This window comes from Heteronotia binoei, chromosome 2 (genome assembly GCF_032191835.1).
Source record: "Heteronotia binoei isolate CCM8104 ecotype False Entrance Well chromosome 2, APGP_CSIRO_Hbin_v1, whole genome shotgun sequence".
In the NCBI taxonomy this organism is placed as follows: Eukaryota; Metazoa; Chordata; class Lepidosauria; order Squamata; family Gekkonidae; genus Heteronotia; species Heteronotia binoei.
Window position 1 is genome coordinate 176,876,873 of NC_083224.1, and position 26,349 is coordinate 176,903,221.

Consider the following 26,349-nt stretch of genomic DNA (forward strand, 5'->3'; position numbering starts at 1 on the left):
AACCATTAAAAGAACTTTATTGTCCACATTTTAAAAAACAAGAGGAAAAAAACCGCAGTTGACAAATCTTTGAGGACAGGGATGCCTCCTTTTGTTCATAAGTCTTGCGCTTAGGAGGAACCCAAAACCCCATCTCCTTGCCCTCACTTTGGGTATTTCCTCCACACACACCAGTTCTTAAACAAAGCAGCCATGTCATACCTAAAACACATACCTCACACTACCGGTTCCTAGCCCCCCCCCCACCTGTATTGGATGCCCTTCCTTGGTTCTGTACAGAGTGACTCCTACTCTGCCCCTCAGTCTGTAACTGCCACTCACACAGGCCAAAGTGCCACAGGGGATTTTCATTGCAAAGGTGCTGTGAGTGGGGCTAGACTATCCCTTTGGAAAGGTGGTTGTGCTAAGCCAACAGCTCCCCGGAGGGGGGAGGGGAGTAAGATCTTGATCCCTTTTAAGAGCTGCACAGTAGACACAGCCTTTCCCAAAGGCGGTTAGGTTAGAGAGCTTGCAGACACATTGGCATTGATCCACGCGCTGTGCCAAATGAAAGCACTGTGCTGGCAGGAATACGGTTCTGCCCAGAGCTGACAACGGTGTCCCAGGAAGGAGGGGAAGATCCTAGGAGTTGGCGGGAGATAAGCCCCCCCCCCCCAAGACCTAACAGAGACCTTCTTAGAGCCAAGCCAATGAGTGATCTTTAGGAACAGGCGTTCTCTTGCTAAACAAAGGCAGCAAGCGCAGATCTGGCACTCGGAAAATGATGGATGAAGCAGGAGTGACAGAACCACAGGCCTGTGTTCATCTGATTCTCCAAGAAGCTGGAAAATGGGGTTCATCAGCCCTCTCAGGAAGGAGAGTTAAAGGGAGAGGGAAAAGCTGAATGCTGTAACCCCCCAACTTCACAGGAACTATCTTTTTGGCCACAAGAATGACCCAAAGGACCCTACCAGGTTCCAAATCATTCCACCGTCTTTTGTCTCAGGTGGCACTTGTAATGCAACTAGTTTGCCGAAGATCCAAGCGACTCTTCCTCTCCTTCTGCAGACATTTGTATCTAACCACCCCTCCCATCACAAGCATGCACAGATAACTAAAAAGCCACCATGAATTAGTTCTTTTTAAAAATTCAAAACGGGAGCGGTCAACTCTCCCTCCCTACCTTCTTCTTCCAACTAGCTCGTAGAGAAACTCTACTCACACAATCCCTAGTAACACAACCAAGAGTCCTTTCCCCTTACCCCCACCCCGCCCCCCCAAAAAACCCCAGGAAAGAATGCTCTGATGTTCAAAGTCACAGAAAAACGGTCTTTACTATTTATCACCCCACCCCCAGTACTGGCTGCCCCCTTTCCCGTCACGCATGATCACAAAATCCTTTCACAAGGTTCTCCGATCGGCTGTTCCGTGTTGCACGTTGGTGGCCGTGACTTGAACAGAGGAAGAACAAATGAACGGTGTGAGAGTCCCAAATGCATCCTGGGCTCACAGACGCCAAGAAGAGTCAGCAAAAGGTGACAAGCCGTTTCTTAAAAAATAATAACAACAAAGACGCGCATACTGCACCCCCCCAAGTCCCTCTTATTTGTTACGGAAGGGCTCGCAACGAGGAAAAACATAAAAATCCATCGCCCGCACCTTTGCGACTGGCTAAGGGCTCTCTATCCAAGTGCAGTGCTCTTCCAACGGTGCTTCTTGGGGCAAAAAGAGGGAATTTAACGGTGCCAAAGTGGTGGCTGAGTTTCAAAGGTCCCAGAGAAGGATCGATGCAGGTCTGCAGTCGGCAGCGTGCTGGCTCTTCCGGAGAAACTCACGTGGGAGCAGAGCGTGGAGGGTGGGAGAGAGGAAGGGGAGGCTACGAGAGACTGTCTCTAACATGCAGGTAGTATCACGTTTGGTTTCCCCACCCGCCCCTTTTCCCTCTTGGGTAGCGTCCAGCTGCAGAAATGGCTTTCCAGTTGCTTTTTTTTTTTTCCTTTTCCTCGTTTTCCCTTGCAGCGGAGGATGCGTTTCCAACAAAGACCACCCCTGCAATAAAGACAATGGGTCACGCAGGTTGATCGGCTTAACTCTTCTCCCTTGGCTACCTGATAGCAGCTGGTTGGTTTTTTTAAAAAACCTCGGACAGAGCTCTTTCAGTTTTCCGACCAGCTGGCTTTCCAGGCCAGCCAATGGCCAAAGGCAAAGTTAGCCTAGATGTCACAAACAATACGAAGAATGGAAACACAGGGCCAAGCAATACAGCAGGGAGAGGAAATCTCTGAAGTGGCAGCCAAATGACCTGAAGAACGATTTGACCAGTGGTCACATCGCCGGTCACTCCCCAGCAAGTGAAAGGTGGAGGTGGAGAAGTGTAAGTGAAAATTGGATGGTGCTTTTTTGTGGGGTGGGGGGAGCAGCAGACACACAAGAAGATTGTTCTATGAGGCACCTCTCTTCAAAGCCGCACCGTGGCTTCCTTGCCCTCTCTCAGATCCAACGCAAGTTCCCTGCCCTGAGCTCCAGAGCAGTCCCTGGCCTCAATCCCCCACCCTTATTTCTGTGCTGCCTTATCTGAATCCCTCCCCTGCCTGCCTCTGACCTCCGATCCAGCTCCATCAGGCTCAGCTGCTCCCACAAATGCCTCCTTGCTGCCCCCATAAACACCTGCATGATGCTCTCTCTCCCAGACCCGACCCTCAAAGTTCACTTTTTAGCCTTTGACACAGCCTCAGCCCCCTCCCCTCCAACTCAAAACTGCTTAAAAGCAGTGGTCCCCAACACGTTTGTCACCAGAGACCATTTGTAGAAGACGATTTTTCCACGGACCGGGGTGGGGTGGTGGCGTAATGTTTTCAGGATGATACAATTGTGCACGTTATTTCTATTAGTCTGGTGAGGTGGTTAAACGTGCGGACTCTTATCTGGGAGAACCAGGTTTGATTCCCCACTCCTCCACTTGCAGCTGCTGGACTGCCCTTGGGTCAGCCATAGCACTCGTAGGAGTTGTCCTTGAAAGGGCGGCTGCTGCAAGTGCTCTCTCAGCCCCACCTTCCTCACAGGGTGTCTGTTGTGGGGCGGGGAGGGGGAAGGTAAAGGAGATTGTGAGCCGCTCTGAGCCGCTGACATTCAGAGTGGAAGGCAGGATATAAATCCAATGTCATATTATTACTACTCCTCCTACAACATTGCAATATATAATGAAATAATTCTACAACTCACGGCCCAGTTGGTAACAGGCCAGGGACCGGGGGTTGGGGACCCCTGGCTTAAAGGACCCATTGTTGGACCAAATGCAGGCTTCTCTCTGCCACCCCTCCCACTGTTCCACAGCCTTTGACAGCAGGCCCCTCAAGACAGTGTTCCAGGTTGGAAGCGCTCATAGGCTAGGAAGGGAAGCCTCCCCTTTGCTGCTCCGAGGAAGGCAGAGCGAGAGGAGATGGAAACCAGTTGTGCGCTGGCAACCAGTTCCATGGGGAGGAGGAAGAGGGAAGCTACTCGGAGGCGGGAGTGGGGGCTTTACCCTCTTACCTGCTGCCTCTCTCATTCCTGCTGCTCCTCGTTGCTGGCACTGGGAGTTCGACTCCGAATCTGGCTGCGCAGCTGCTCTATGAGTTCAGGATTCTGCTGCTGCATTTGCTGGGCAAACTGTTGGCCTCTGTGGGAGAGAGAGAGAGACGCACACAGGCAGAAGGCAGGCACGGGAATGTAACCGGCAGGCAGCTACCGCCCTTCTTGAAAGGCAATGGAGACAGGTGGCTCCCAAGGGGAGGGACCGAGAGAGCTCCCCCTACCCCACCCCGTCCCCCCAACACATTCGTTTGACTCACGCTTGAATAAGGCTGGCAAGGTCATTGGGGGAAGGAGTGGCTCCCGGCGTTGACATGGGATTGTTACCACCCGAAATCATCCCGGACATCCTGCAAAGAAAGGAGAAATTATTATGTGGTGGGCAGGGCTTTTTTTGTAGCAGGAACTCCTTTGCATATTAGGCCAAACATCCCTGATGTAGCCAATCCTCCTGGAGCTTACAGTAGGCCCTGTAAGTTCTTGGAGGACTGGCTACTTCAGGGGTGTGTGGCCTAATATGCAAAGGAGTTCCTGCTATAAAAAAATGCCCTGGCGGTGGTTTTTTGTTTTTTTTTTAAATAAAGTTGGAGTGTTCTGAAAGAGCTGAGAAAAGCCATCTGAATTGTGCAAGAAATCTAGCACTCTCCTCGCCAGTGTTCCCTCTATGCTGAGTTAGTGTGAGCTAGCTCACAGCTTTTTAGCCTCCAGCTCAGACATTTTTGTCTTAGCTCAGGAAGGGATGGCCCCAGAGCGAGCTAATTTATGCAGTCGCTCACAACTTCAATGCCAGTAGCTCACAAGGTAGAATTTTTGCTCACAAGACTCCGCAGCTTAGAGAGCATTGCTCCTTGCCCTCTCCCCACCCTGTCAACAAGCCTGGGTCCTTGTTGAGAAGGAGCCATTCTGCGACAAGGCTGTCGAGAGGAAAAAGCTCTAGCAAATCCCTGCAGTGTGGCTGACACGGGCTGCCTTTTAAGGGTACAAAATGCAGCAGCCAGGCCAGTGATAGCAGTCAGTTGTAGGAAAACACTTCATCAGTCTTTTGAGCTACACTTCCCACTGATTTGCACCTGGGTATGATGCAAAGTCCTTGCCTTGCAACCCCTAAGCACTCTGCACCGGGTTACTTAAAGGACTACCTGCTCCCACCTAAGCTTGCCTGTCATCTGGGATCTTCTCCGGCAACCCTGCCCTCTAGGGACTTCTAGATTCTAAGCAACGTGGGTGAGCACCAGAGAGACAGGGGCTTTTCTGTAGTGGTGCCTTGTCTCTGGAATGTTGGCCAGGCTCTTAAGTCTTTTATTTGTTAGATGCAAAACAGAGGCATTCTTCTCCCCAGTAGCCAAGCCCTGCCCTGATTAATGTTCTACCCACGGCTTTTTTGTAGCAGGAACTCCTTTGCATATTAGGCCACACACCCCTGATGCAGCCAATCCTCCAAGAGCTTACAGGGCTCTTAGTATAGGGCCTACTGTAAGATCCAGGAGAATTAGCTACATCAGGGGTGTGTGGCCTAATATGCAATGGAGTTCCTGGTCCTACCAGCAATCTGTGACTCAATGGCAGAGCATCTGTTTTGCATGCAAGAAGTCTCAGGTTCAATCCCTGGTATGTCAAATTAAAAAGATCAGGTCAGAGGCAATGTGAAAGATTTCCACCTGAGATTCTGGAGAGCCACCGCCAGTCTGAATCGACAGTACTGATTTTGATGGACCACACGTCTGATTCAGTATAGGATAGTGTCATTCTTTACTGCTATTGGCCATTTACAATCCAGGTGTGCCCCACAGAGATCAGACAGGAAGGTACCAAAGAGAAGGCCTTTTTAGTGGTGGCACCCAAGTTCTGGACCCTCTCTACTGAAATGTATTCTTATTATCCTCCCTTTGTCACCAGGGGAAGCCTGTACTAGTCACCTGCATCTGTAACACCTAATTTTAGTGCAAGCCCAATAGCAATCTTGCATCTTAACTTCTGGTTTTGTGTTATTGGCCTTATCAGTTTTAACTGGAAGTCAGTCAGCATGTTATTTTAAAGACAAATTAAACCCTGTTAAAGCAAAACAAGGCATCCACACTAAATTGGGCGCACACATCCTGAGGGGAAAAAAAGGCTCTCCATACTTACAGCTGCTGTACTTGTGGATTGTTCATCAAGTTCGATGCCTGTTTAAGGGAGAGAAGAGCCTTTTTTTAGAAAGTTGGGGCTACTCAATGTGAACATTAAAGCCATCTTTAAACATTAAAGCCAAAGAAGCTCCATCTTTCCTCAGACATGAAGAATTCAGTGTTGGAAGACGTTCAGGCCAACCCAGGCTGCAGCAGGCTTAAACGCGGAGAGGACTGCTTTGGTGTGTTTGGCATGGCCCCCTAGCAATTCCCCACCCCCTTTTAAAGAACAGGGCACGTATGCTAGGAAGGGAAGCCTCCCCTTTGCTGCTCCGAGGAAGGCAGAGCGAGAGGAGATGGAAACAAGCTGTGCGCTGGCAACCAGTTCCATGGGGAAGAGGAAAGCTACTGGGAGGTGGACTGGAGGCTTCACCCGCTTACCCACTGCCTCTCATTCCGGCTGCTCTGATGGCCAGCCAGAGCAGAAAAGAAGCAGAGTCCCAAGACTGAGAGTTCACAATGAAAGGAAGAAACTTGTGGTTTAGCGAAGGGGATGCTGCTTATCTTCTCCCCCTTCAGAAATTGCAGCGACTCCAGGGAAGACATACTTTCCATGGTGGAAAGGACATCAATTCCAAAAGAAGGCTGGCTTCCAGTAGCCCAATCTCCCGATCTACCAAGGAAGGCAGAAAAGCACCCTCTGCATAAGTTCCCTGGAAAGGCCGCAAAGCATTCTGGGGGGGGGGGGGGGGCCCTGCACAAAGGATGCATTGGGAGGAGTTTTAAGCCGAGCAGTATTGCATAAAACAGTCAGTTTGATTGTTGACTCTAGCCTTGTTGCACAGACTGTTTTCTTGGGTCACATGTAACAAGCTGGGAAAGGGGCCAGGACTCAGCAGCAGAACATCTGCCTAGCATGCAGAAGGTCCCAAGTTTGATGCCCGGCATCTCCAGTTAAACAAGGATTAGGTAACAAGTGTGATGTTAAAGGTCTCAATCAAAGATCCTGGACAGCCATCGCCAGTCTGAGTAGACAGTGCCGACTTTAATGGGCCAAGAGTCAAATCCGATCAGGCCCGGCACGTCCATTGAGCCAGAGTAGGCGGCTGCCTGGAGCACCGAGCTGGGGAGAGGGCAGCTGTGCTTCTAAGCAGACTGAAACAGTCCACTGAGAAACAACAGCGAGGCTCCTGGTGTCAGCGTGCATGCTTGCCATCGCTCTGTCTCTCATGTCACAGATGTGACAGGCAGAGCAATGGTGGGCAGTGGTGGTGTGCATGCTGACACGGGAGCCTTGCTGCAGCTGCGCTCACCCTCGCCAGTGCTGGCATTGGGGCGGTAGTGGCACCAGCCTTGGGCCGGCATTCTAGCACTGCCGAATATAAGGCAGCTTCGTTTGTTCAAGTTAGGCGCTACCTGGATATTTTGAAGAAGGAGGGCTGGGAATCCTCTCAAACACACAGAGCGGAGAAAACCACCTGCCAGAGGCCTTTACTAGCACTATGCTACTCGGGCTCTGTGCCGTGGCTGCTGCAACTGTCCTGGCGTAAGGCAAGGCAGAACACATACTAGATGTGGGTATGGACATGCACAGTAGAGTAGGGCGGTGCTGCCGGGAATGCCAGGCAGAACCTGGTACGTGCAAAATAAGAACGAGGTTGTCTTACAAGTGCCGAGGAAGGGCATCAGCATGGCCCCGATGAATCCCAAAAGCCAAGGCACATTCCTGAAGCAGGCTGGCCACCTCCTGCCAGACCAAAGTAACTAGTATGTCGCCAGTCATAGGTGGCCTGAAAAGTGATGGCACCAGGGCATATTGGGCCACACACCCCTGATGTAGCCAATCCTCCAAGAGCTTTCAGGGCTCTTAGTACAGGGCCTGCCGTAAGCTCCAGGAGGATTGGCTACATCAGGAGGGTGTGGCCTAATATGCAAAGGAGTTCCTGCTACAAAAAAAAGTCTTGGATGGCACCACAGGGGCGGGGTGGACTGAGTGATCCCGGGGCCACAGAGAAAACATTCAGGATGAGGCACCTGGATCAATGCCACTCCACCCCTGCCAAGGCTACCCTAGGCACAAACTAGGGATAGGCCTCCCCTCATGCAAGGTGGGTAGAAGCAGTGGCAGTTGAGCCAGACAGATGCTGCCCAAGCCCTGAAGGGGGAAGATGCACATGGTGGCTGCCAAGCTGGCAGAGCTGCCAAACTGTAGAAGGTAAAACAGTGGCTGTACAGCACAGAATACTGATCAAAACAACTGTGCCAAAAATACCAAGCATTTAGTTCAAAGTACAAGAATCACATTTTATATAAGCGCATGAACATTCAAAACATTTCCACCAACAGTTCCAAAAATAGGAAGTCCTGTATAATGTATGCCAATTTCAATTGGTGACTCAGAAGAGAAATTCAACGCAATCTTCAAGGGGTAATCACTCCCAAAATTATTAGTAAGAGGGAGTCTATCCGCAAGCGTCGGCTTCGAAGGAAAAATCCACCTTCATGCGATCGCCAGCTTGGCACCACGTTTCACTGATTACAGCTTCTTCGTAAGCCAAACAAATAAACTTGCACAGTCATCCTGACTCACTCTTGTACACGCCCATTTTCAAATTCTCAAATGACCACACTTGTGGACCATTGAAACCGACACTCTCTATACAGGACTTTCTATTTGTAATTTTTTGCGGAACGGTTGGGTAGAACTTTTTTGAACATTCATGCATTTATATAAAATGTGATTTTTGTACTTTGAACAAAGTGTTTGGTATTTTTGGCACAGTTGTTTTCGATCAGTAAACTGGAGAGGGTGGCCGGTGGTCAGCCCCCCCCAACCCTGGCCGTGGCAGCTGCCCCACGGCCAGGGTTGCAGCTAAGACTGCCCCTGAATGGGGGGTACTGATTCCAGCTCCCACTGAGAAAAGCAAGAAGCAGCCAAGAGCTCCCTCCCCTGTAGCTTCCCAGAGCCATGTCTTGAGCCATGAAGGGAAGAAGCCACACGCCTCTTCGCTGTGCCAGGACCTGCCACCAGCAGGAAAAAAAAACCTTCCAAGGATCATTTGCGTTCTGACTTAATCATCATTCTGTGGGTTTTTGAACGCTGAGAGCCACTCTGGAAACTGGTTTTGGCAGAAAAAGTAGGCTCAAACCTACTGAACGTTTAAAGGCACTAAAAATTTCGTTTCCATACGCACCCACCCCTCAAATAAAATCCACGCTAAAGGAAAACAAAAATGAAGAAGCTTGCTCAAGAGGGGCAGACATCTCTAGGGGGCCTACCGCAAAAGACATGGAGGAAATTGCTCTTACGGTTCTTGCCAGCGAGGACTTCCAGCTTCCACAAAGGACGCCTGGAGAAGTAGGGAATTGCACCTTTCTGCCTTATAAAATGCTAATATACAGGATCTTTCAACTGGTGCCTCCATGTGTCGTTAGGTGTTGTGCTACTGCAATTGTTTGCAGCTGGATTTCCCTTAGGCAAAAAAAATCCAGTTGTGAGTCATCACAATGTGGTGGAGATGGAGCCTGTTGGGTTGGAGCCCCGCGGGACTTCTCCACCAGCAGCGGGACTTTTCCTCCAGGCAAAGGGCCTCCCCGCTGTGTCAGAGGAAGGCTCCCTGCACACAGGAGGAAAGCGGCATCAAGCAGCAGAACAGACTGGTAAGATACAGGCCACGCATTTGAGAAGGAGGTTGCTGTTTACCATGCTCATGAAGCCCGGGTTGTTGAGCAAGCCGGCTAGATCAAAGCCTCCGGTGCCACCCGTCTGCAAGGAAAACAAAACAGGGCGAAAAATCCACAGGTGTCCACACACTATCGCCTGACCAATGTGTGCTATCACCCCCTCCACATTCAGGAAAGTTGTGCCACTAGCCTAATGAAGAGTTCTAGAGAACTCCAAAGCTTGCAGAATGCCTGGTCTTTAAAAAGGATATAATGTGGAGCCAGGTCCTGAGTCCGCAGGGCAGCAGAGTTCTCCAGGGTGCAACTTTTAGGCTAGAAAGCTAGGCAGTGGCCTCAGATGATTTAGGAGGAAGGGGGCTGGCAGACACCAGAGTCCCTCTCTCCTACTCATGGGTTCCCCATTGCTCTCTCTAGCCCTCTGGGTCTCTCCTGCACTCTTCCTCCCCAGCCAACCTTGAGCTGTCCACTTAAGTTTTCCCTTCCAAGGTGAGGCCCCACCGAGCCATCCAATCCCTCCCACCCCCTGAGAAAGATCTGTCTGATGGTCAACCCTTGCACCCAACAGTGCGCTCTCTCCCTCTCCATGAACCCATCCTTAGCATAGGGGTGAAGCTGACACACCTGTTTCCAATCCCCCTCCGCTGCCCAAGCTCCCATCCACCTTCGCTCTGTCGATGCCACCTGTCTCTCTTCCCCATGGGGAAAGTCCACCATGAATTAGTTCTTTTTAAAAATTCAAAACGGGAGCGGTCAACTCTCCCTCCCTACCTTCTTCTTCCAACTAGCTCGTAGAGAAACCCTACTCACACAATCCCTAGTAACACAACCAAGAGCCCTTTCCCCTTACCCCCACCCCGCCCCCCCAAAAAACCCCAGGAAAGAATGCTCTGATGTTCAAAGTCACAGAAAAACGGTCTTTACTATTTATCACCCCACCCCCAGTACTGGCTGCCCCCTTTCCCGTCACGCATGATCACAAAATCCTTTCACAAGCCTGGAAGATCTGTTTGGATCCCTTCTAAGTCTGAGTGTGCAGGAGTGGGCCTGGGACCTTCCCCCACAGACGCGTGGACTCCGGTTTTGGATTTTGCTATGGAGCTGACAACTCTGTCTCATTTGGAATAAAGATGCCCGAGTGCTTCATTGCATACCTTGTTTTCTTGCTCCCACCCCATTCACCCACCCACATCTTACTCTGGGACATCAGAACTGTACAAATCAATTTTGTTCAAACAGGCCTGACAAACAAGTCTCGTTAGCATCCCGAGCTTAGAAATGGCTGCCCAACTGGAGGGCAGATCACCTGGAGACCAGGGAGGGACAAAACTATTTCACTTCGCATTAAATGATGCTATGCTGTTAAAGAATGCATTATATCTCCGGCACACCACATTCCTGACCGCCACAGTTAACCCAGATGTACAACCCAGTAGATTTGGGGGGCAGGGGGAGCCAGATTCTCTGTTACCTTCAACAGTGACCTTAGTCCAGAACCCCTTAGCAGTTAACCACGTGCTTCCAAGAAGCTCCTGCACAGTGCATGAAAGTAACAGGCCTTCTCTATTTGCCTTGTAATAACCAGCATTCAGAGGTACATTGCCACTGAACACAGAAGTTCCATTTAGCTCTCATGGCTAAGGAGTCTCAACAGACCTCTCTTCCTCCATTCATGTATTTATGTATTTCACCCTTTTTGTTATTGTTTTGGTGAGCTGTGTGTGTGTGTGTGCGCGTCGCGTGCACACATGCATACCTGGAAGTCATGGAGATCCCTAATGGGGCTTGGACATTTCAAAGAGATGGCTTGCTGTTGCCTGCCTCTGCCTCCTGGTCCCGGTATTCCAAGGTGGTCTTCCCATCCAAATACTTGCCAGGGTTGGCCCTGCTTAGCTTCCAAGATCTGCCTGGGCTAGCCAGGTCAGGGCTTGTATATTTCATTCTTGGGCGGGGGGGGGGGGGGAGAGAATGTAAGACCAGGGGTGGCCAAACTGTGGCTTGGGAGCCACATGTGGCTCTTTCACACATACTGTGTGGCTCTCAAAGCCCCTGCCACCAGAGAAGGTAGATCACTTCTCCCAGTCAAGCCAGCTGGCAGTTTAAAGAATGCATTTAAAGTTGCTTTATTTCCACCTCTCCCCTCCATCCATTTAATTTTTTCCCACTTTTCTTTCCTCCCTCCCTTCCCTCCTGTCTTGTGGCTCTCAAACATCTGACATTTATTCTATGTGGATCTTACATTAAGCAAGTCTGGCCACCCCTGCATAAGACTCTTAATGGGTCCATCCAGCATCCTAGTTGTGATGTCCCAAAGGCATTTGAAGATTCAGTCAGTGAATATGTCCACGAGCTGCAGGCAGGCCTCTCCCACTCCACAAGCCAGTTTGATAGAATTACTAGGACCCTGGACTAGAATCTGGGAGACCCAGGTTCAGTCCCCACTCTAGTGACTCTGGGCCAGACACATTCTCTCAGCCTAGCTTACTTTACAGGGTTGCTGTGAGAATAAAATGGAGGAGGGGGGACAAGGTACACCCCCTTGGGCTCCTTGAAGAAAAGATGAGATAAAGGTGTGATAAGAGGCATTTTTAAAAAGCCATTATCTAACACAGCGGTCCCCAACCTTTTTGGCACCAGGAACTGGTTTTGTGGAAGACAATTTTTCCACGGACTGGGGATGGGGGGGGGGAGAGACAGATGGTTTCGGGATGATACAATAGTGCTCTTTATTTCTTTTAGTTTGGTGTGGTGGTGAAGTGTGCAGACACTTATCTGGGAGAACCAGGTTTGATTTCCCACTCCTCCACTTGCAGCTGCTGGAATGGCTTTGGGTTAGCTATAGCTATTGCAGGAGTTGTCCTTGAAAGGGCAGCTTCTGTGAGCTTTCTCAGCCCCACCCACCTCACAGGGTGTCTGTTGTGAGGGAGGAAGGTAAATGAGATTGTAGGCCACTCTGAGACTCTGATTCAGAGAGAAGGGTAGGGTATAAACCAAATGCCGTCATATTATGATTATTATCACTACATTGTAATGTATAATGAAATAATTATACAACTCACGGCCCGGTTGCTAACAGGCCATGGACTGGTACTGGTCCACGGCCCGGGGGTTGGGGACCCCTGATCTAACACATCCAAACCCTGTTTGGTCTCTGCTTCCTTCATCGAGGCAAAAATGGCCATAAGCAAATACAAGTCCATCCCTTTCTAGAAAGAAAAAATAAACCCATAAAAATGATGCCCCCACCCTGACCCAGGGAAGTGACAGCCAGTGTGGTGTAGGGGTTAAGAGTGTTGAATTAGGATCTGTGAGACCCAGGATCAAATCCCTACTCCGACAAGGAAGCTCGCTGGGCGACCTTGAGCCAGTCACACACGCTCAGCCTAACGTACCTCTCAGGGTTGTTGGAAGGATAAAAAGGAGGAGAGGAGATGGATGGAGGCCACTTTGGCTCCTCTTTGTGGAGAAAGGTGGATATAAATGAAGTAAACAAACAGATGCTTGCTCCAGGAATGAGGTCAACAGAAGCACCCACAAAACCCACCGGACTCGGAGCCTCTTTCATTTTCTGCTCGGTTACTTTCAGATTCGACTTGTATGTTTCGTTGTCGGGGTCCAGTTCCAAGGCTTTTCTGTAGTAGATGACGGCATCTGAGAGTTTGTTTAGACTGGACAGCGCTAAGCTACAGAAAGATCCGGGGACAGAATAAGAGAGCCCAGTTAGCTGTTGGCTGGCTTGTGCAAATTGTCATTTGCGGAGATCAATCCCTTCCTCTGGTTTAAAAAAGGTAAAGGTAGTCCCCTGTGCAAGCACCAGTCATTTCCGGCTCTGGGGTGACATTGCTTTCACATTTTCACGGCAGACTTTTTTACAGGGTGGTTTGCCATTGCCTTCCCCAGTCATCTACACTTTCCCCCCAACAAGCTGGGTACTCATTTTACCAACTTTGGAAGGATGGAAAGCTGAGTCAACCTCAAGTTGGCTACCTGAACCCAGCTTCCACCGGAACCCAGAAAGGATCCCTGCCCACCTAGTCTATTTGGAGGAGCAAACTGAGCTTTCTGCTCTCTATCAATAGTATGGGAGAGGATGACTTTGCACATCAGCAGCCGAAGTCCAGCAGTTAAGGGGTCAGGAAGCTGGTACAGGAAAAGGCCTACCCCATTCTGCCGTAGGCTTTGCTGTATTTGGGATCGATGTTTATCGCCCTTTCGCAGTCTCGAACTGCTCCGGCGTAATTCCCGAGTTTGCTGTAAGCAGCAGCCCTGGAGGGAAGAAAGGGAGAGAGAGAGATTACCAGCAGAGTCTCAGATTGTCACTGTAAGAAATGATGTAGCTAGAACAGGGATGCAAAGACATCGCCTTGATCTACCCGAGGAGAAGTTTCAGCCCAGATTTTGCTTCACAAGCTAAAAGGTGCCTACAAATTAATCTGAAAAGATAAGCTTTCCCTAAAATTCACCCAGGGACAAATACCGGTATTCTTAATTTTAAGAGCATTTCAACTTGGAGCCAGCAAGTCTGGAAAGGTATAGTATTATATAGCAACGGGAAACTCTGAAAAGCACTCTCAGATTTGTTTGTACGACATTTATCTATTTATTTATATTTTAGAATTGTGAATCACCCAATCCCCAAATATACAGAGCTTGGGCCGATGTACAATGTAATGTACAATTAAAAACATGTGTTATTGTTAAAAATTAATAAAACAAAATTATTTCAAGAGGGATCAGTGAAAAAGCAACAAGGGCAGCATAAAGAAGGGAAAGAACAGATTTTCTTGTATGGAGCAACTGTGGGAGTTTTTTTTGTAGGAGAGACAGAAGATCTTCCTGAGCATCCCAGTAGAAGAAATATTCTTCATCGCAATTTGTGCAAGATTAAACCACCGCCTTGACTGGCAATTGATCTAACTTTCTTTTAAAGCCCCTTAAGCCAGCAGCCTTCCTGACGCATTGTGATAGCAAGTTTCACATCAGAGGCAGGTGCCGCTATCAGCTCACTGGAGTGGTAGGATAAGAAAACACCCCTGCAGGATCAGACCTGTGGTCCATCTAGGCAGGGCTTTTTTTTTGTAGCAGGAACTCCTTTGCATATTGGGCCACACACCCCTGATGTAGCCAATCCCCCCTGGAGCTTACAGTAGTCCCTTTAAGAAGAGCCCTGTAAACTCTTAGAGGACATCAGGGGTGTATGGCCATCAGGGGTGTATGGCCTAATATGCAAAGGAGTTCTTGTTACAAAAAAAGCCCTGCGTCTAGCCCTCCAGCCTGAACATATGAAGCTGCCTTATACTGAATCAGACCTTTGGTCCATCAAAGTCAGTATTGTCTTCTCAGACTGGCAGTGGCTCTCAAGGGTCTCAAGCTGAGGTTTTTCACACCTATTTGCCTGGACCCTTTTTTGGAGATGCCAGGGATTGAACCTGGGACCTTCTGCTTCCCAAGCAGATGCTCTACCGCTGAGCCACCATCCCTCCCCTGCTGCATACAACAGCCAACCAGCTACCCTGGAGAGCCAATAAAGAGGGCACAGAGGTCCAGGCCTTCTCCGGACGCTCCCACCTAGCACTGGGTTTCAGAGCTTCCCTTTACTCACAGAGGCTACTAGCAGCCAAATGGACTACCATAAATCTTCATCACCATAAATCTGTCCAACCCCCTCTTAAAGCTATTTATGCTCCACGGACCATCACAGTGTCTACAGACAGCAACTCCTATAATTTAATTACTGAATTATTTCCTATTGAATCTACTGCCCATCAGCTTGGGTGCCCCTGAGTTCTACTGCCATGGGGAGAGGGAGGAAAAGTTCTCTCTGCCCGCATTTTCCACCCCACGTGTAGTCTATCCTATGCCTTTTTTACCCTTTTTCTAAACCCCAGACTCTTCAGTCTTTCCTCATAGAAGTGGCGCTTCAGCCCTTTATATAATCTTGGTTGCCACCCAACTGCACTTTCCCTACCTCCACAATGTCCTTTCTTTGAGATGACGACAACCAGAAGGGTACACAGTATTCCAAATAGGGCCACACCATACAACTGGCACAGGAGACCAATGCAATAGCTTTGCATTTGGTGAAGCAGTTCACTCCCTAATCCACCACCCCAGATGCAAAGGCGTCCATCACAGTGGTTGCATGCTAAACTTCAACACTTTGGACTTTAGAAATGTCAAGACAGTCTTTTAACCCCATGGCTGCAATATCCCCCCCCATCCCAGATCCAAAAGAATTCACTTGAAGCATCAGGCCGAAGCAAGCCCTAGCTAACAAAAGCTTGTGACGGTTGCTTTAAAGGTGCCACAAGAACAAAAAAAAAAGCTCATCTGACAAAGGTTTCTGCCCAAGGGACACCCATCTAAGTGCTAGACAGCAAGCCCTCCACTTCTCCCCACCTCACCTGTTGCAGTAGTACACAGCGTTGGATGGGTTCAGTTCGATGGCTTTCCCATAGTAGGAGATGGCGCTTTCGAAGTTCTCTGCCTTCATCTGCTCGTTTCCTAAAAATAATAATTGTGCACTGTCAAGTTGCCTCCAACTCACGGCAACCCCACGGCCACAGGGTTTTCAAGGCAAGAGGTGACCAGAGGCTGTCTGTCGTCGCTTTTTGCTGCGTTGCAACCCTGGACTTCCTTTGTGGCCTCCCTTGCAAATACTACCTGTGGTCAACCCTGGTTAGCTTCCAAGCTTTGACAAGATCGGGCTAAGCTGGGCTACTCGGGCTGCTCTTGTTTCCTACCAAGAAGGAAATATCCTACAGAACTTATGGAGCTTTCAAATCCACCAGAGAGTTTACTAGATACTCAGGGGAGGGGATCACCTCCTCCTCTGGCCAGTGCCCCTTCCTCATAGGCATCACTTTCTGCCTGCCGCTGGTTCAAGTTGCACTAGCCAGCAAGGCCAAGAGATTCCGCTGTTCAAACAAGATCAGCTTTCTGTCCCCTCAGGATAAGAACCAACTGAACCAACACTCAAGTTGTGAGACTGCACCTCTCCCTACCAAGGATCCAACTCTCTCCCCCCCTCCCCATCCTCGGTTACACCACAGGATCAGTAAGCTGCCTGAGTACCTCCAGAAGGAGAGACAGGAGCTCAGCAGAACCAGGGGGCTTGGGGAGAGAAGAATGATTCCTACCTTCTGTTTTCAGCCTCTCTGCTTCAGCTGCGTCTTCTTCCGAGGGAATGACCGGCTCAGAATTTGTTCTGCTTGGCTGAGGCTCCTACAGGAACCAAGAGGGCAGGCCTCAGTTTGGGCAGGAGCTCACGGGAGCAGAGCTCCGGAACCTCTAAATTTTATTGTGCTCTTTCTCCTCCCCCCCCCCCAAATATACTTGCTTTTGGGCTCCATCGTTCAAACCTCCCGTGAGAATTTTGCTGAACTCTTTTTTTTTTTTTTTTTTTAATACACACAGTTTGCAGTAGATATTGTAAGTCTTTAAAAATAGAGGAATTCACAATAAAAATAATCAATCTAGTGTTGTGACAGAACAAAGCATCGGTGCATGCAATGTTTTTTTTTTTTTCCATTTAAACATTTTATTGAAGCATAAAAGTAGCTTACAATCCATAACGCAAGGAGTTTACCGTCAAGATTAACAGAAATAACCTCGTAAGCTTAATAGACAAAATACAGAACAAGAACAACATTAAAAACAAAATACAAACTGAAAGTACTAGTAATTATAATTATTATAATACAGTATTTAAAAATAAAATAAAAACAGGGAAAGGAAAAGGGGGGATATAATACACTTTAAATAACATGAAATTAACTTGTTAAAAGAATTTTATAGCAAAAGGAAATCCTTATACATTTTGTTTTTAGAATAAGAGTTAGCATAAAATGGGTTGGTGTCGAGCTTTTCTAGAATGGGAAGCCAAGTTGCCAGATATTTAGCGTAGGCTTGGTATGGGTCTTTGTGGTCTATGGCTGCCTGAATTTTATCCATTACAATGTGTTCCCAGACTTTAAGTAGCCAGTTGTCAAGTGTCAAATTCAATGAGTTTTTCCAGGACTGCGCAATCGTGGTTTTAGCAGCTGTCAGGAGTTTAACTATCAAGGATTTTTTAGAAGATGAAAGACGGGTATCAGACCAATGATTGAGAAGTATCCTTGTTGGGTCATCTGGGATCAAGACCCCAGTTAGGGAGGAGAGATGGGCACAAATTGAGGTCCAGAATGGTCTGATTTTGGGGCAGTCCCACCAGCAGTGAAAGTAAGAGGCTTTGAGCCCACAGTTTCTCCAGCAGTCTGAAGAACCTAACTGGGTCATATGGGAGAACTGGTTAGGAGTGAGGTACCAACGTGCTATCAATTTAAAGTTTTGTTGAGATATATTTATAATAGTAGATTGTAGGGCATCACTAGCCCATATAGAGTCCCATTGGTCGGGAGAAAGGATGATGCCACAGTCTTTATGCCATTGAGTAGTGTAAGAGGGTAAGGTTGCTTCGAGTTTAGACAATAGAATTCGATACAGCCGTGAAATGAGACTTTTAGGTGTTCTTTCTTCGTGAAAATGGAGAACCAGATGTTCGTAGTCAGATGAAGGGCGAGAAAATGAAGAGATCACTTTAGGGTCCTGAAGAAAGTGCCTGATTTGAAAGTATTCAAACCAAGGTGCTGGCTTAGTCAAAATTTGGTCTAGGTCATTTTTGGGTATAAGTTGTTTAGAGGATGAAAGAAGATTAAAGAAAAAAACTTTTGAGGAGTCTCTCCAGACCTTGAAAGAAAAGGGTAATTGGGCGGGGAGGAAATGTTTTTGTCCTATAAAAGATGAGATAGTAGAGAGTCCTGGAGCCAGAAAATGACGCTCCGAATCCCATACTGACAAGAGCGCCCTGAGGAATGGGTTTATGAATTGCCACGGTGGGCGTTCATTTTTCTTGAGCCATAGTAGTTCGTAGTATTTCAGTGGGGTAAAGTGAGCTTCCTCTATGGGCGTCCATGGCGGCGGGGGATGTTGGTACAGTATTTTGGTCATCTGGGATAAAATAGTAGCTTTGTAGTACTTTGCAATGTCAGGAACTGCTAGGCCACCTTTTTGCCTTGATCGACATAAAGTTGAAACTTTGATTCTAGGCTTTTTATATTTCCAGATAAAGGAGGTCAGTATTTGTTGCCAGGATTTTAAGACAGGCTGAGAGATCTCAATAGGAAGAGCCCGAAAAAGATATAAAATCTTGGGAAAAATAAAGGATTTAATTACATGGATTCTTTCCATCCAGGATAGTTGCAACTTATCCCATTGCTTTAGCGTGTTAGTAATCTCAGAAGCCGTGGCCGTGTAGTTAGTTTTTAATAGGCCAGCTATATTTAAGGGGATTTTCAGCCCCAAATAGGACCAGGAAACAGAGACCCAATGAAAGGGGTAGTTTGCAACTATGTCTTTTTTAGAAGTATCGGAAATTTTAATCGGGTAGAGAATTGATTTCGAGTGGTTAACTGTAAGGCCTGAAAGTTTGCTATAATCAGACAGGAGAGAGGAGATGGCTTTAATAGACTGTAGTGGATTTGTAATATATAAGACTATATCGTCGGCAAATAAACTTATTTTAAAAGTAGAATTTTGGACAGAGATGCCAGAAATCTCTGAAGAAAGCCGTATCAAATTTGCAAAGGGCTCTATGACAATGGCGAATAGCAGTGGTGATAGGGGGCACCCTTGACGAGTCCCTCTTTCCAGGACAAGTGAAGGGGACTGTTGACCATTGATTTGTATAAACGCGGATGGACAGGAATACAAAGAATCTATAACCGTTCTGAACCTAGGTCCGAAACCCATGTGATGTCTGAACTCTTAAGATCTGACAAACTTTCCAATATTTCCCCCCACAAAAAGAAAAATAACCAAAACACATAAAGCAGACAGATGGAAATCTTCCTCATACCACTGTGGCCACATAGGAGAAAGCAATTCCAAAGGTATGATGGGAGTCAGGTTTTATTGTGACAATGATCATTCAAGAAGCATTTTAAGGTAGATGCTGAGCTGGTAAAATTTAGTACACCTTCCGGTGACATCAGGGGTACGTGGCATATGCAAATGAGTTACACACATGAACTCTGACACCTCTTTTTCTACAAAATGACCCTGAAGAGGGAGAAAGGGGCAGAAAAGCCAGCCTGGAACAAACTGATAAAGTATCCTGAAGGTTCTGCAGTCTAGCAAGCATAGGAGAGATGTTTTTCACAGGTTTGGCAGGCCCAACGCACACACAGAGTTACCTGCTGAACCAGGCCAGCAGCTGAAGGATGTGCAGTCTGAGGGCCTCGCATATGGATGGCTACGGGGCCACAAAGGGCAGGCACCAGATGCCCACCCCATCCCAGCCCCACTTGCAGAAACTCACCTTTGCTGCTGCAGCATCAAAGATTTCAGGAAGGGTCTGAGAAATGGCCAAACTTCTATCTTCTACGGACACACCGAAGGCTGTCTCTAGGCACTGGATGGCAACTGGAGAAAAAGGATTCAAGGAGGAGCGGTTAACTTTTCTTGCCACGGAAGGTGCCAAGCCAAAACCACTCTTTCCTCCTCCAGGCAAACCCATTTTCACAGTGGAATGAGGAGAAGACAAAGCTTTGCCCCTCCATTCCAAGAAAGGCTGAGGCTACTGCAGCTTCTTGATTTAGGAATGTGTGTGCGTGTAAAGATGATGAGGGAGGGAGGGAAGAATGGGAGGAAACTTTAACTTTAAATGCCTTTCCCAAGCCTGCCAATGGGACAGCGGGTGCTTTGAGAGCCACACAATTTGTGTGAAAGAGCCACATGTGGCTCCCAAGCCGCACTTTGGCTACCCCTGGATTAACATATGGAGCAGAGGTCTGTCAGTGAATATTGGCCACAAGGTATAGAGGGAATGCTATGTCTGGAGCAGTTATGCTCTGTATTCTTGGTGCTTGGGAAATGGGAGGACTTCTAGAGTTCTAGCCCCACTTGGACCTCCTGATGACACCTGGGTTTTGGCCACTGTGTGACACAGACTGGATGGGCCACTGGCCTGATCCAACCCAACTTCTCTTATGTTCTCTTCCAACAGGGCCAGGATCCTCTTTTCCACCCTTCTGTCAGTCATCCCCAGACTAGAATCTGGGAGACCCAAGTTTAGATCCCCATTCTGTCCTGAAGCTTGCCGAGTGATCTTGGGCCGGTATGCAGGATGCAACCTGGTGCGGCGCGTAATGTGCACACACTCTCACACTTTACAGTCACCTACCTTCCAAGCTCTCTTGAGCATCAGGGGAGAGGCCCCCATTCTGCAACTGATCCTGGAGGAACTGGATGATGGAGAAGGCGAGGCGCTTCTTGTCTGCCATTCTGCCGCTCTGGGTGAACCTTTGCTGCTACTTCCTTGAATCCAGAACAGAGGCAGAAAGGGGAGCAAAAGGTAAGTCTCGTGAATTGTCCAATGAAAGGCAACCTGGAAGATGGAGCCAGGACACGTTGAAGCAGCAGAGATAAGTGAAAAGCAATGTTTCAAACGAAGCAACTATCCGTCTAGTAGTTCAGGTTTTTCGCTTTCTAGAGCCCCCAAGCTTGAAGCCGGCAGGGCAATTTCTAAACAGATGTGCTGGAAGTTCTTGCTGAGTGGACACCTCACCTTTCTTCTGGGAGTTCTCACGTCTTTCCTTCCCCACTGCCAAACCTAGCGCTGAACACACCCAGAAATGCTTCCCACTAGATGAAGGTGCCACAACAAGGGTGCCCCGTCACACATTGTCAAGCCATGCAACGAACATCTGCAGTATTGGCCTGCAAGGAAGCCTTCTCTTTTTCAGTCCAAATACCCGCAGCCTAGTTTCTCATTAGCATCAGAAATTTCTTTTGTATGTGCTTAGGAGCACTCTAGCTTTGCATGAAAGAATTTCCAGGGGTAAAGTTTGAGGTCATTGATCAGGGGGAAGAAACACTAAGCTTGCAGCTGCAAGTTTGCTTGGGTACCGTCGTGTCCAAGGGCAACCATCAAGTCCAATCCCCACTGCCACAAATGACCCTCTGTGTAAAATCGCCACCTTCTCCTACCACATTGTCGAGGCCGCAGAGTGGCACAATCAACTACAGCAATGACAGCTCCCCCTCCCCCCCAAAAACCCCTCCAGCCATCCCAATAACAACGGTAAAATATTTCCAGAATTTTCCTCTTCTGTAGCTGTAATGTTACAGGGATAGCCAATGAGATAAATTACTGACCCGAACCCCCAATTTAAAATTTGCTTTGGTTAGAACAGGGATAAAATTTGGGCCTGAAGGACAAACAAACATATGAACATATATGAACATATGAAACTGCCTTATACTGAATCAGACCCTCGGTCCATCAAAGTCAGTATTGTCTTCTCAGACTGGCAGCGGCTCTCCAGGGCCTCAAGCTGAGGTTTTTCACACCTATTTGCCTGGACCCTTTTTTGGAGATGCCAGGGATTGAACCTGGGACCTTCTGCTTCCCAAGCAGCTGCTCTGCCAGTGAGCCACCGTCCCTCCCCGAAACAAAAACACCGAAGGGCTATGGTTCATTGGTAGAGCATCTGTTTGGCATGCAGAAGGTCCCAGGTTCAGTTCCCAGCATCTCCAGTTAAAAGTAGGTGATGAGAAAGGCATCTGCCTGAGACTCTGGAGAGCTGCTGCCAGTCTTAGTAGGAAAAGGAAAGGAAAGGAAAGGTCCCCTGTGCAAGCACCAGTCGTTTCCAACTCTGCGGAGAAGTTGCTCTCACAACATTTTCATGGCAGACTTTTTACGAGGTGGTTTGCCATTGCCTTCCCCAGTCATCTACACTTTCCCCACAGCAAGCTGGGTACTCATTTTACTGACCTTGGAAGGATGGAAGGCTGAGTCAACCTCGAGCCAGCTACCTGAAAACCCAGCTTCCGCTGGGGATCGAACTCAGGTCATGAGCAGAGCTTAGGACTGCAGTACTGCAGCTTTAACACTCTGCGCCACAGGGCAGAGTGTAGACAAGACTGCTTTTGATGGACCAAAGGTATAATTCGGTATAAGGCAGCTTCAGACATGATTGAAGAGATGCCATGAAAGTCAGGCTTTCCCGCCAATTGTCAGTCAGACTTTTAAAAACGACTCCTGTCGGATCATCAGACCAAATTTCTCTACTGCAGGGCTAAGATTCGTAAGAGAGGCACAAGTTCTAAGCCTCACAGAGGCAGAGAACACACATCTAGGCTATATACCACATCTGACTGTGGTCATGTATGAGATTAAATACAAAGGAAAATGAAAACCCTGCACCTAAAAGATTAGTAGGTCAGACAGAAGAATTCTACCTATCCTTCTCTCTAATTTGCTGGTTGTAGGCAAATTTTTTTTAAAATGTTTTATTTATCTATTTAAAACATCTCTACACTGCCTTTTCCGCTCAGCTCAGGGACCTCCAGGCAGTAAATGTTTCGAGCATTAAAACAGTATTTAAAACACAAATGTGTGTCTAATATTTGAAATAATTAAATAAAACAGATAAACACATAGGCACACAGCCAGGAAGGACTGTTAATAAGAGTTATTGAGGGAACGCTAAACAAAAGAAAGTTTTCACCTGCTGGCAAAAAAACGATAGAGGGAGACGAACGAATCTCCCTGGAAAGGGAATTTCAAAGTTTTGGTGCCACAACCGAGAAGGCCCTTTCTCGGGTTGCTGCCCATCTAAACTTACAAGGCAGCGGCACCTGACATGGGACCTTCAAAGCCGACCAGAATAGACAGGAAGGTTTCATATGGGAGAAGGCTGTCCTTATGCTGGCCTTAAGTCCTATAGGGCAGAGATGTCAATCTCATTTGTTATGAGGACCGGATCTGACATAAATGAGACCTTGTCGGGTCGGGCTATGTCAGGCCGGACCATGTGTGTTCCTATTTTATTATTAGGTAGCTAAGGTGTAAACTTTATAAAGGACACAGACAAACTCAAAGGTTTTTTGTTTTTTTTAAAAACTTAAAACATGCTTGAAACATTAGCACTCATTTGTCTTAAAGGAGCTTTCTTTGTATTGCTCTTATGGGATCCAGGGAACTGGGCAAAGGAAGCTCTGGCTCTCTCCCTTCCTCCCCAGGGGACCAGGAGGTGGAGAAGCCTCAGCCAATAGAAGGAAGAGAGGCTAGGCTCAAGAGCTCTGCTGTGCAACTGAGACAGCCTGGAGAAGCAAGCTCTGCCTCCACCCCTTCCTCCCCAAGGGAGGAGTCTCAGCCAATGGAGAAAATAGAGGCTTTGCTCTGTAGCTCCTGTGTGACTGAGTAAGCCTGGCAAAGCAAGCTGTTATGAAGAAGGAAGCGAGAGGGAGAAGGAAGCAGATGACAGCCAGTCGCTTGGGGGTCTGATAGGAGCCCTCTGGGGGCCTGATTAGGCCCCTGAGCCACCATGTTTGACACCCCTGTTATAGGGCTTTAAATTCCAACATCTTGAACTGGGCCTGGTAGGAAATTCAGAGATGGAGCGATGTGGTCCCTAGGGACTGCTCCAGTTAACATTCTGGCAACAGCACTCTGACAGAAAAGATTAGCATTATCACATGAAGCTGCCTTATACCGAATCAGACCCTTGTTCCCACAAAGCCAGTACTGCCTACTCAGACTGGCAGCAGCTTTCCAGGGTTTCAGATTAGGGTCTTTCATATCACCTCCTACATGGTCCCTTTAACTGGGGTTGCTGCGGATTGAACCTTGAATCTTCTGAGATGCTCTACCACTGAGCCATGGCCCTTCCCCAAAGGCTGTTAGCATAAAGGGTTCTAGCCCAGCCTTCCCCTGATTTGCCAGTGTTTAATGAACAGGGGTATTCATTTGTTGTTAACTGCAGAGCTCTTGTTCAGAAGAACCCCTTTGTACAGTCTCGTATGGCCCAGCTTAATCACAGATTAAAACCTTTACAGTTCCAACACTAAGTGCCCCAAATCCTGATTTCTTTTCCAAGTAGGCCTATTTAGAGGACAGCAGTCTTAAAACATGGATAATGATTAAGGAAAGTCTGGGCTTTGCTAAGGCACAAACTCGGAAAGCAAGTGAAGAGTTACGGCATCTGAAATAGCAGGCATTCTTCTAACGTCACTGGGTGGGATGGGAATAAGAGATGACTCAGTCCCTCCAATCCCTGACAGAAATTAAGCAAGTGTCATTACAGGCATTCACGTGACCGTGCTCAAGTCTCCTTTCACCTGTAAACTCTCAGGGACAGAGACCCTTTTTCATTAACAGCAGAACATTCTCGCCCTCACCAGCTTCTGTGCCACACACAAGTCGTTCCCATGGCTTACACAAAAAGTTTGCCAACTTTCTGAGGCAAAAAGAGGCAGGAGTACAGGGGCGTGTCATACTCACAACACTGTTGCTTAGCAAAATAAAATAAAATGCCCCAAATCCAAGGCATAGTAAGGGCTACAGAAACTGAGTGAAATCTAATCATTTTCACTGTTCCATCACATACATATTGGGACTGGGGGAAGTATTAAAAGAGGGATTCAAATGGATTTTTGGGGCCGTCAACTGTGATGCAATGGTGGAGAGGGTTTTTGGAAGGAGCTTCCAGATTCAGGAGCACCTAACTTACTATTAGACCCAACTTTTGTCTAGGCATAAATGATACACATACCAGGTTATTACATTATACGCCGCAGGCAGCATCAGATGTCAACACTGAGGTGGCTGCAAGTGGGGCGACCCCCAGCTGCTTCCCAGCACAGAGGCTAAGAGAAGGGAGCAAAGTCCCCCAAGTCCCCCCACTATAAAAGGAGGCAACCCACTCTTGACAAAAAGAATGTTTGTTCAACAGGCAAAACACACATCCCCCCTCCCCCCACAGAAGTACAGCACATAGAAAAGCTGCTTCCTTCCGACTTCTGTCTCCGACCCAGGAGCAGCCCTTTCTTTAAGAAAAGGGGGAGTGCTCCCTCCTACAAGCAAATCCCCTCAACCAGGGGAAAGGACAGGCATTCATCAGGTACAGCTTCCCTCTGCCTTCTGAATGCCTTTCCGGAGGAGAAAAGCTGCATCTGTTGGACTTCTGTTATGAAGCAATCTCTCCTCACCCACTCTTTTTTAGGGAAAGGGGGCAAAGAGAGCCTCTGGAGAAAGGAACTCCTCACCCAAGATAACCCATCCGGGCTTGGCAAGGGGAGAATCACACACTTCCAGGGGTAGCCCTAGACTGTCTGGCCCCCTAGGCAATGTTAACTTCTGGTGCCCCCCCGCACTGATGTCACAGAGTCACAATGGGGGCACCCAATTCGGTGCCCCCAGAAGGCCAGCGCCCTAGGCAATCGCCTAGTTTGCCTAGTGGCAGGGCCAGCCCTGCCCCCTTCTTCTCTTTCAGGGAGGCTGGAGACAGGCAAGCAGAAATCCCAGATCTACAGCTCCCCATGAAAGGATGCATTGATTGGTATTCAGACTGGTATCGCTGGTATTCAGAAGTTCCCTCCCTCCAGAAAAAGTGGGGAGACTCCCGAGGGCCCCTCAAAGCAAGAACGCCCCTTTCAAAAAGCAGCCCAGACCCCTTTTTTTTTCTTCTTCCGCACCCCCTTCCCTACTCCCCCGTCTCACTCACCAGCCCTCAGTCGCACCCCAGCAGCGAAGCAGCCACCAAGCCCAACTACGCATGCACCTTCCAAGGGCCCCTTGTCTTGTTCTTCTGCCCGACTGCGCAGGCGTGGCTGAGGGCGGCATTGCGCCTGCGCGTAAGGCCCGGTACCACTCAGAGGCGGACAAGTTCCTCGGTTCTTTCTTCCGCCAACCCCCATCGCCTGAATCATACCAAGGGTCCCGGGTAAACGCATGCGCACAGAGGCCGACTCGCCCTCGGAACCCGAGGGCGCGTGCGTAAACTGGAAGGGAGCGAGTCACCAAGGCGTCCTTCTCCGTCCAAGCTTTCCACCCTCGTTCACACTCCCGCCCAACTAAGGGCGGAAAACGGGCAATAGGGAGCGACGCATTGTGGGGGAGAAGGATGCTTACGAAAACACCTTTCACACCCACTCACATGGTGATTGAGCCAAAGGGAGGCATCATATG

The 26,349-nt window shown here is 48.4% G+C and overlaps 1 protein-coding gene across 2 annotated transcripts; it reads right to left on the bottom strand.

Moving 5' to 3' along the window:
* On the bottom strand, positions 1–26,034 carry SGTA (small glutamine rich tetratricopeptide repeat co-chaperone alpha). Of its 2 annotated transcripts, none has more exons than XM_060232515.1 (12): positions 25,886–26,034; positions 20,560–20,693; positions 19,696–19,799; positions 16,478–16,562; positions 15,743–15,842; positions 13,500–13,604; positions 12,883–13,021; positions 9,361–9,423; positions 5,677–5,714; positions 3,810–3,899; positions 3,511–3,637; positions 1–2,028 (listed from the first exon to the last, which is right to left on the bottom strand). In XM_060232515.1, exons 2-11 carry the CDS (start codon positions 20,657–20,659, stop codon positions 3,523–3,525), a joined length of 939 nt encoding a protein of 312 aa, XP_060088498.1. In that variant the 5' UTR covers positions 20,660–20,693; positions 25,886–26,034; the 3' UTR covers positions 1–2,028; positions 3,511–3,522. The 2 variants fall into 2 exon arrangements, with proteins under 2 accessions (XP_060088498.1, XP_060088499.1); XM_060232516.1 differs by having other exon boundaries at positions 1,288–2,028; positions 25,943–25,964.
* Positions 26,035–26,349: the final 315 nt, after the last annotated feature.

What these genes read in the sequence shown, in the direction of transcription:
- SGTA (XM_060232515.1), bottom strand. Translation starts at nt 20,659, where the DNA reads ATGGCAGACAAGAAGCGCCTCGCCTTCTCCATCATCCAGTTCCTCCAG. An exon ending in GCTGTGTACTACTGCAACAG is followed by an intron (nt 13,605 to 15,742) that starts GTGAGGTGGGGA and finishes TCTTCCCTCCAG; the next exon opens with GGCTGCTGCTTACAGCAAAC. An exon ending in ACCCGGGCTTCATGAGCATG is followed by an intron (nt 5,715 to 9,360) that starts GTAAACAGCAAC and finishes TCCCTTAAACAG; the next exon opens with GCATCGAACTTGATGAACAA.